General features: G+C 40.1%; 1 protein-coding gene across 2 annotated transcripts in view; it reads left to right on the forward strand.

The window, feature by feature from the left end:
* Positions 1–10961, forward strand: part of ZNF318 (zinc finger protein 318) — a 37868-nt gene that overhangs the window by 12904 nt on the left and 14003 nt on the right. For both annotated transcript variants that reach the window (XR_002124005.1, XM_019642718.1), the window contains exons 4-7: positions 2772–3411; positions 4422–5867; positions 7318–7417; positions 9328–9632. Coding sequence is in view for 1 of the 2 variants with exons in the window: in XM_019642718.1 (XP_019498263.1) it covers positions 2772–3411; positions 4422–5867; positions 7318–7417; positions 9328–9632 (2491 nt within the window). In the remaining variant the exon portion in view is untranslated. The remainder of the gene's footprint in view (positions 1–2771; positions 3412–4421; positions 5868–7317; positions 7418–9327; positions 9633–10961) is intronic.

Raw genomic sequence — 10961 nt, forward strand, 5'->3', positions numbered from 1 at the left:
TCTTAGCTGTAGAGGGTAGTGTCACTGGCCCTCATATGTGGGATCTGAACTGGGGCCCTCTGGCATCCCAAGCCAGTTCTTAACCATCGCGCCACTCGGCCGGCCCTGGAACATTTTTATTACCTCTGCATCCTTAGCTGTTACAGCCCTCCACCCCCACCCCTAGTCTATCACTAATCTATTTCTATCTTTATGGATTTGCCTATTCTGGATATTTCATATGAATAGAATCATACAATATATCGTCCTTTCTTCTTTCACTTAGCGTAATGTTTTCAAGATTCATGTTGTAGCATATATCTATTCTTCATTCCTTTTTACTGCCAGTAGTATTTCATTGTGTGCATTTTGTTTATCCATTCATCAGTGATGAATGGATGGATAACATTTGGGTTGTTTCTACTTTTTGGTTATTATGAGTAATGCTGCTGTGAACATTGGTGTACAAACTTATATGTGTACATGTGTTATATATGATTTTTAACTTGTTTAATGGAATTCATAAACACAAAGTAGAATAGTACAATGAGTCTCCATGTACTCATCACCCACATCCAACAATTAATTTTTTAAATAGACCTCATTTTAGGGAAGAGTTGGATTTAACCAAAGCTTTTAGAGAGAGTCTTGTCACCGGACTATTCTGAGCTACAGGGGATCAGGCAGCCCTTTTTAGGGCTCACTTTTACTGCAACCAGTTTTTTCTTTTATCCTTTGGGAGACCTAGGAAAGGAGGACATGAACTTCTAATAAGCAAGCTGATTTATGCCTGTATTTACATGATAGCTCATCCTTTTAACTGTTTCTATGCCTTCTTTTATTTATTTATTTTTTTGCCTCCTTTTGCTGGAGATTGCAAGCCTGGACTGAGACTTTCTGAGAGTCATCTCATTATTTCTAGTTTCTTGATATTAGTGCTGGATTAGATCTTAGATTAGTATGTCATTTGGTGGTGACATGTAATAGTTCTAGTGGAGAGCTGTACATGGGAGCATGGATGTAATTGCCACTACCCATGGAGCTTCTATTTTTTTCCCATTGACTAATATGATCAGAGATTTTTTTGTATGGTAGGTGGTGTTTTAGCAATGGTGTGACTCAACTCATGGACATTCCTCCCTGGAAATAGGTGTGTTCATGGCTGACAAACCTACAGAGTAAAATATTTTACTCTGGTTATATTTGATTTCAGAGTTTGTCCCAGGTTCATTCCCATTCTTTCCTGTTGAATTTTACATTGAGACCTTAAAATTCCCCAGATTCTTGGGGAGGTGAGTAACAGGAACCTGGATTCCCACAGGTGGCATTCTTTTAGAAAAGGTAGTAAAGTTTATCCTTAATAGTCTCATAAAGTTGCTTATAACTGTTACCCAGGTCTAAAACGTTGAACAAAGCCTAGGCTGGTGAAAAAGAAAAGGCGGCTCTTTGCTGTTTTGCTAATATAGTCCCACAGATAGAAAAGCAACTATAAAAACAAAAACAAAAGGAAAAAAAACAAAAGTCGTTTCTAGAAACTCACAGAAAACAAGAGTAGTTACTAGAAACCGTAGGAGACTCTGGAATGTGACATGTAAATTTTTCATTCAGATTAGTTAAAAGTCATATGCTTAAAATGCTAGAGGATCTTTATTTTCATCTGTGATTTAAATCAGAAACTTTCTTTTTGGGCATTAGAAGCTCTGTGACCATAATGCCCAAAAAGGTTAGGGCTGTGGTGTGTGCTATAGAGCTCTGAGCTGAAAGGACAGATGTCCCATCTTGTATTTTTACTTTCCTGTCACAAAGGTCCAAGATCTTTGTATCTCCATGAAATAAAAATACATAGTGAGTCAAACCATCAAAACTTTTCTGGGCCCAAGATTAGCAGAGTGCTTGTGGATATCCATGCAAGGCAGAAAAGAGGGTAACAAAACAGGCTGTAAGGGAATTTTATGGTTTTTAATTTGTAAGTCAGTAAAACAAAGCATTGGAGAACCTAAAACTTACAAGAAAATCATGCCAATTAGATAAAACAGTAGTTTAAAAAAAAATTTCCCCCCACCGAAACCCTTCTTTTCCCAGTGAAATATTATATAGAACTTTACTGTATAAACAAATAAAGTTGAGGCTAGCCCAATTCAGTGAGGTGGAAGGCCCAGAACCATGCAGACCGTGCTTCTCTAGTACCTCCTTCCTTTAGGCAGCTCCTGAGCAGTCTTCAGAATCTCTGTGGAATACAGCTTGAAAATCATTTACCTGGACTAGTGTTTTTCAAATTTTAAGGTACATACAAATCACCTGGAGATCTTGTTAAAATGCAGGCTCTGATTTAGTAGGCCTGGATGGAGCTGAGAATCTGCATTTCTGAAAGTTATCATGTGATACTGATGCTGCTGATTCAGACCACACTTTTAGTAGCAAAGAGCTAGAATTTATTATAGCTAGTGTAGAGTCATGTAACCAAGGGCTCTTTGTATTCTGGCAGTGGTGTTTTCACATCTCCCAAACCCTAGCATGATACTCTGCATCCCCAAAGTCTAGTCAAAGAAATCAACCTAAGAGTTCTGTCTATATAGATAGTAATGTCTCCCCTTAGAGGCTGAAACTGCTAGTGACCCTGAAGAGAGGAAGAAGATGTCAGATGTTCCATATATGTAGATTTGAACTTCATGATTATTGTCTTTTGTCCTAAGCATTCTATAGCCTCCTCTTCCGATGTCAGTCTCTTAGCCTTGTCAGGTCTTGCTCTTTCCAAGTCCATTGTATTCAGTGATGCTTGTCTCTTTCCTCAGGGATGACTTGACTGATGATTCTGTCTTCACTCGAAGTTCCCAGTGCCCTCGAGGTCTTGAACGATATATTTCCCGGGAGGAGGGGCCTCTCAGTCCCTTCTTGGGACAACTGGATGAGGACTACCGAACAAGAGAAACTTTCCTGCATCGTTCTGATTATAGTCCCCATATCAGTTGTCATGATGAGATGTTGCATGGAACAGAACAGAATAGAGACAAACTCAAAGGCTCCTACTCAATACGACCTGAGGAAAGGAGTCGGGAGGCCAAACGGCCCCGTTACGATGACACAGAGAAGATGCACAGCATGGGAAGTGATCACCCAAGTTTTACATCAGGGAGCCGCAACTATCGACAGCGTAGACGGAGCCCAAGCCCTAGGTTTCTAGACCCTGAGTTTCGAGAGCTGGACCTTGCCAGGCGAAAACGCGAGGAAGAGGAGGAAAGAAGTAGGAGCTTGAGTCAGGAGCTGGTGGGAGTTGATGGCGGTGGCACTAGTTGTCCCATCCCTGGATTGTCAGGTGTCCTAACAGCATCGGAGCCAGGATATTCTTTACATCGGCCTGAAGAAGTATCTGCGATGCCCAAGAAGTCAATTCTAAAGAAGCGGATTGAAGTGGACATGGAGCCTTCCATGCAGGTCTCTGCTGCATTTATTGTATGGTCTCTTGCTAGTCCCTTTAATATCTTAAAGCTTGGTTAGTTATCTGGGGGCTGTGTCCCTTATGGTATCTTTTTAATGCATTCTGGACCAACATTGTCATGCCTGTGAGCTGCACTTCCCAGGATTCTCCAAAGGAAATTAGGCCTTATAATGCATCAGTAGCAGGCTTCTAGTGTCATAGATTAGGCTTTCTAAACAGACATTTTGGAGAATACCTATTGTGTCTATTTCTCTAAATTGGGTAGCCCTATAGGAATCTTTGAATATGGGTCTTTTGGAATTGAAGTTTGAAGGGTAAAAGGAAGAGATGATCTGAATTTTCCCCATTTCTCTTTAGAGAGATGACAGAATGTATGAGTGGTAGAACACTAGACCAGAAATCAGGTGATTCTGATTCTGGACCCACCTGTGCCGCTAACTTACTTGGTGATTTTTAGACAAGTCACTTCACCATTCTGAGCCTTGATATTTTTTCCTAACCTATAAAAACATGGTCAGGCATGAGCACTAGTTTTTAGCTGTCCTCTAAAGAGCTAAAGTTTTCTGAAGAGGTGCCTAAGGGCACTTAGGGAAGCAAGGGAACACTGATCAGTTAGTGTTCCAGAGTTTCCTGAGTCTGCTTTAACCAAAGCAGCCCCACTTTTATGTTTTGTTTTTTTTCTTTTGGGAATCCATTGAAAAGAAAACAAGTAAGCTAGGACATCTCTGAAGTTTTTTTGAATTCATATTCCTTGATAAGGACTGTAACAAATGGGCAAAAAGAAGATTCAGTCCAATCTGCCTTATTTCCTATTTCTCCTTGCTATAATAGAAACAGCTGGAGCAATGGGGACCTAACTTAAACCTGGCTAAGGATACTGTACTTCCCTTTCACCCATACTTATCTTTCCCCTGTTAATTCAAGAATAACGTACTATCTAAGCATTTATGCCAAGTACTAGTTTTCTGAGTTTCAGAGGCCAAATCAATTGTGTTTGTCTTTGCAGCTTGAGAGTTTTGCCAGCAGTACCAACTCCAGCCAGGATCACCCTCTCTACTCTGGACACCCATCTGTTCCACTAAGTGGTGCTATTGCTGCTTTTGCATCAGAGATTGAAAATAACAAAGGGACTTTGGTAGAGACTGCCCTCAAGGAACCTCAGGGCAACCTCTTCCAATGGGGTCCCCTTGCTGGGATGCCCAAAGACAATAGTCCTCTCAGAGAGAAGTTTGGAAGTTTTCTGTGCCACAAGGAGAAATTGGATATGAAGGCTGAGGGACCCGAGCGACACACAGACTTCTTGCTGCCCCATGAGAGAGCCAGCCAGGATGGCAGTGGTTTTTCCCGCATTCTGAGCATGTTGGCAGATTCTACCAGTACACAGGAAAAAAGACGACGTAGCTTCCCTGACATTGAGGATGAGGAGAAATTTCTCTATGGCGATGAAGAAGAGGATTTAAAAGCAGAATCTCCACCAAAGCCCACTGGGGGCTCTGAGAGTGAAATTATGAGGCAGAAGGCAAGCTCCCTGCCCTCTTCAGCTCCAGCTGTAAAGCTAGAATCAGTAGAAGAGACCAATCCAGAATATGCCAAGATTCATGACTTGCTCAAGACCATTGGGCTGGATATTGGGGTCGCAGAGATTAGTAAACTGGCTGCACGCACCCAGGAACGACTTCATGGCAAGAAGCCGTCACGTTCTTCCACTGACCGCCGTTCCTCAGTTGACCGGCACTTTTCAGCAGACCGCTGTTCCTCAGTTGACGGCCGTTTCTCAGCTGATCGGCGTTCCTCAGATCCTCACAAACTAGAGGGCAGGGAGGTACACCACAGCAATACCCATTCCCCAGAGGTGTCCCATCCACACCCAGTCTCCCCTGTGGATCCTTACCTGCTCACAAAAAACAGCCCCCCATTCCTAAAGTCTGACCATCCAGTGGGTCATATTGCAGGAACAGAGGTGGTTGGCAGTGGATTTCAGTCATCTGTTGCGGTCAGGTGCCTTTTGCCATCAGCCCCATCTGCCCCAATTAGACTCCCACACCCTGCTTCTTTATCTCAGTTTCATGTGCCAAGAGCCTCTCAGTTTGCTGCAGCTCAGATACCTGCAAACTACCAGGGACATACCATTCCTCCTGCTTCCTTTGATGCCTATAGACACTACATGGCATATGCAGCCTCAAGGTGGCCCATGTACCCTGCCTCTCAACCATCAAAGCACCCTCTACCTGAACCACACAGGATAATGCCAGTTACCAAACAAGCTACTCGTAGCCGTCCCAATCTGCGTGTGATTCCTACTGTGACTCCTGCTCAGCCCAAGCAGGAGAAGTCAGTGCTAGGCTCAATTCCTACTGCCCAAGTGCCTGTCCAGGTGTCCATCCCATCGCTCATAAGATATAATCCGGAAAAGATCTCTGATGAGAAGAATCGTGCTTCCCAGAAGCAGAAGGTGAATATTAGCTTTGGGTATCCTGAGCCTGAATCTCCTATTTTAATCTAAATTTGTATTTGTCTTTTAGAGGGAGGGAACTGAAAAATTTTAAGGCCCTTTTACTTTAAGTTCTTTGGAGGCTGCTGTCATCACCCTAAGCAATGTATGTATCCCCTCTGTTTTTCTCACGTTTTCTCATTAAAACTAAAGTCTGGATCTAGGTCCCACTGTGATTGCTAGACTTCTTTTTTTTTTTTTTAAGTTTATTTCTCTATCTGAATTAATCTGCCTTAGAACACCGTGGGTAGGAGCTAGGAGCCTTGAAGTCTTCATTATGACCTCAGGGAGTGAGGAACCAAAGTTGGGTTGGGTGAAGGAGAATTAAATCATATGTTTCATCCCAGGCTGCAGGAAGGAAGCAGTGGCTGGGGTAAAGATATAATAATTCTAGATGTTTTAGAGCAATATGTGAAAATTATGTAGGGGTAAAGAATACTGAATAGAATTTTGAATGGAAAATTAATACTGTTAATTTTAAAGGTCCTAATAACTCACTTTGTTTAGGAACAAAAACATGTAACATGTATAAATTTGATTTGCCAGTAGGTAGGACTGAGGAGAAAAAAGAAAAGGAAAAATTGGAGAGCCAATTTCATTTTTTTCCAGTTTGGAACAAGTTTGGCTAATCATGGAGAAGACAAAAAACATCTTTCCTTACTTTTCCATTGTACTTAGATACCCTAAACTTCACTCAGTCTTTCATTTTGTTGAAGTCTTTTGGGAAAGAGAAGGATAGTTTAAAAAAGACAAAACTTAAGACTGCAAAAACACTGGAGACCGAGCGCGTTCCCTTTACTTTCCCTTTAAGAACCTAGCAATAAGTCAGGACTGATAATAACACAGGTTTTTCACACTAGCCCGTTAAAGACAAGAGATATTTGTTTTTTCCATTAAATGGTAATAATACAGTTGAAAGATCATGAGCTTTAGGTCATATATACTTGGATTTTAAATCCTCTTACTACATGACCTTGGATATGTTAATCTTTCACAACCTCAATTTTCTGATTACAAAACAGATAATGTCATGAGGATTAAATAAGGTGATATATGTAGTGCAACTAACACAGTGCCTCACCCATAACACATATTAGTTCCCTTCTTGATGGTTCCCTTTGGGCTCAGAACCACTATCTAATAGTTGCTATCAGCTTTAGGTTAAAATTAATAGTATTATGCTTCGTGCATAAAAATACTTTCGGGGCAAGGTTGTCCTGGAAATGATCATTCTATTCTGGAACTTGGATCTGAATGAAGTATCACCTTCACTATAAATTTAGAACCTCTGTGTGCAGGCATTTAGATCCTTGCATTCAGATATTATCTAGGTTGAGGGCTTATGGAAGAGTGCATAAGAAAAGGAAGGATGTTGGATGCTGTAGGATCCTTAGCATTTTGTACTTTGCAGGTTATTGAAGAGAGAGAAAAGCTAAAGAGTGACCAGGAAGCTCGCCAGAAGAAGATGTACTATCTCAGGACTGAGTTGGAGCGGCTTCATAAACAACAAGGTATCAGACACATTTTTGCATGACTGCCTTTTTGTGGTAACTTGGGTAAGAGACCCAAATGAAGAGTTGTGGGGACATTCAGACAGGTTCAGTGACTCGAAGTCTCGCTTTTTAAAAATTTTTTGACATAGACTTACAGAAAAGCTGCAATAATAATGTAAATAATTCTCAGGTATTCTTCACAATTGTTAGCATTTAACTATATTTGCTCTATCCTTTTTTCCCCCTGTCTCAATCTGTGTGTGTGTGTGTCATTTTTCCTGAACTCTGTAAGTGTTAAGTTGTAGGTATGATATTCCTTTACTCCTAAATACTTCATTGTGTATCCCTAACAACAAAGAATTGACTTGCATAACCATAGTACATTTATCAAAATTAGGAAATTAGTAGTAATATAATCTAGCCTGCTGATATTATTCATATTTCACCAGTTGTCTAAATAATACCCTAAAGCAAAAGAAAATGCAAAATTATGCTATTGCATTCAGTTGCATATTTTTAGTCTCCTTTAATCTGTAACAATTCCTGAATATTTGTATTTCATGATGTTGCCATTTTAGAAGCGGTCACATATTTTGTAGAATGTCCTTTAATTTTGGTTTGTCTGATGTTTCCTTATGATTTAATTCAGGTTATGATTTTTTGGTATGAACATCACAGAAGTGATGCTGAGTTCATATCAAGTATTTATCCCATTACTGGTGATGTCAACTTTGATCATTTGGTTAAGGCGGTGTCTGCCAGGTTTCCTCTACTATAAAGTTATTATTTTGCCCTTTTTAATTAGTATCTTATAAAGGAGATACTTTGAGACTATGTAAATTATTCAATTGCTCTTCAAACTTCAGCCTATTAGTTTTAGCATTCATTTATGATTTTTGCCTGCAGCAGCTATTATTATGATGGTTATTAAATTTCTAATTTCATCATTTCTTCTAACTTTATTAGTTGGCTTTCTATTGTAAGGAGCTTGCCACCCACCCCTCCTCCATTTATCCATTTATATCAGTGTGAACTCATGGAGTTTTCATTCAATAGGTTATAATATTTTACTATCATTTATTTTCATGCTCAAATTGCCCCAGATTTGGTCAGTGGGGGCCCCTTTAAGTTGACTCCTGTGTCATTTTGGTAGGTCTCATCATTTTTTGAGTACTTCCTTATTTTTTGGCACAAAAAATATTCCATGATACTTCTTTAGATTCTTTTGATATCTCTTCGTCTGTGCTTTTGGGAATTAACATACACACTGAGGAACGACCATAAGAAGGCTTCTAAATACTCTAGTTTGGTGATAGCATGGAAGAACAGTGAGTGGGAGAAGATATAATTTCTTCTGTTTGGGTTTGGACTATTTAGGGATGAGAATCTTAGTTATTAATCCTGTGAGGATTACTTCATGTGGCCCTGCCATTTGGAATAGGCGATAACATTGGTAAGCCTGAGGCAAAACTTAAAACTCAATATAGACATTGGTGAATAGTCCTTAAATCAGATAAAGTCAAATATGTGGCTGAATGATTTTTGCCCTCTGAATAATTCTTTGCCTCTCTGAAGAGAGGACAGCCACTGGATTCATAGTTGCATTTTTTAACCTCTTTGGAGGACAAATGCACCCCAACTTGTATATACCATTTTGGGGATTCAGGGTGTCCCCGAAGCCTGTCTGTAAATCCTTAGCTAATGACCCCTACATGAGAGATGATATAATCATTCATCCTTTATCTCCATAGAATCTTCCACCTAAACCCTCCTGCCCATATGGAAGGAGAGTTTCATTTGCTTTTAGAAAGTTTTATGGGAAAAGATTTTGTGACCATAGTCTTGAGCTATTCCTACTCATGACTGAAAAATAATTTGTCTTAACTTACTTTCCTTGTGTTTCTTTCTGTTGACATTTGACTACTCAGGGGAAATGCTGCGCAAGAAACGAAGGGAGAAGGATGGCCACAAAGACCCACTCCTGGTGGAGGTGAGTCGGCTTCAGGATAACATTATGAAGGACATCACAGAACTTCGACATGAGGCAGAAGAGGCTGAAAAGAAGCAATCTGAACTGGACAAAGTGGCTCAGATCTTGGGAATTAACATTTTGGATAAACCCCAGAAGTCTTCAAATGACAGTAAAGAGCCTACAGAGAAGTCTGGGAAAGCAGAAAAATCTAAGAGTCCAGAAAAAGTTTCATCATCCTCAAACTCCTCTTCCAACAGCAAGGTAAAAATTGAACTTTTCTATTTCTATTATATCTTTCATTTCCATGGACTCCTAAAGAAGCTTTCTAACTAACCATTTTCTTAGCTTTGTTTTCCAACCGATTCTTACTCCTGTTGGAGTTATCTTTGTACAGCATAGATCAGATCATAATATTTTCCTTCAGAATTTGAGCAGTTCCCCCATTGCCCACAAAGTAGAATCCCAAATCCTCAACATTCAGGACCCTCCATGTTCTTGTTCTAGCATTTACTCCTTAACCCACTCCACTTTGGCTTCTAATCGTATCATAACTTGTATATACTATTTTGTGGGTTCATATTTATCAACAAGGTTGTTGTACCACCATGTTGTACAGGCAGTGAATACATTTCTGTTCTCAAATCAGTATTTGATACAGGGAATCCTGTCTCCTAAAAATGCTTTCTTCTCTTGTCTTCTATCATATTTCTTTCCCTCCTAGTTACTGGCTGCTGCTACTTAGTCTCCTTTGCTGCCTTTTCTCTTGTACCTGATTTTAAATATTTTAGTTCTTTAGGGCTCAGTCCTAGCTCAGGTCTCCAGAATTCTGCTCTCTCCCTAGGACATTTCATCCAGTTCTATGTCCAGTGCTATGCTGAAATACCATGCTGACAACTTCCAGTTTTATATTCTAGCTCAAATGATTCTTTTGAGGTCCAAGCCTAGGTGTTGAACAGACAGACTACTTATCATTTCTACTTCATTGTCTCATCAACACCTCACAATCAACATACCCTAAAGTAAACTAATGATTGTGCTCAACCTCCCTCTAACTTTTTTCCTCCAGTTTTACCCATCTCAATGAGTGGCACTACTGTCCAACAGTTTTCATGCTAACAACCTGAACAGTATTCTTAGTGCTTCCCTCTCCCTAACTGCTCCATACCAAATCAATTACAAATTCTACCAGCTCTCCCTCCGAAATAAGTTTCAATTTCATCTATTTCACCATCTCTATTGCCATCCAAATTCAAGCTATCTTTAATTCTTGCTTGTACTGCTGCCCTCTTACTCCTGTCTGCACATACAGCCAGTGATCATTATATTGTCTTGCCTACCTCTTCAGCCTCATTTCATGCATCTTTTCCCCCTTGCTCACTGTAAGTTTATTACTGGCCTTTTTATTCCTCAAATGCATCATTCCTTCTAACATCTTTGCATTTATTCTTCCCTCTGATTACCATGCAAACCCACTCTTTCATTATCCCCTCTTCTAGCTAACTCATACTCATTCTTGAGGTTGCAGCTTAAATTATTTCTCTGATACCCTTCCTTGATTTCCCAGACTGTTAAAAATGCCTGCCTGGGGCC

This window comes from Hipposideros armiger, unplaced genomic scaffold, assembly GCF_001890085.2.
Source record: "Hipposideros armiger isolate ML-2016 unplaced genomic scaffold, ASM189008v1 scaffold_72, whole genome shotgun sequence".
Classification (NCBI taxonomy): Eukaryota; Metazoa; Chordata; class Mammalia; order Chiroptera; family Hipposideridae; genus Hipposideros; species Hipposideros armiger.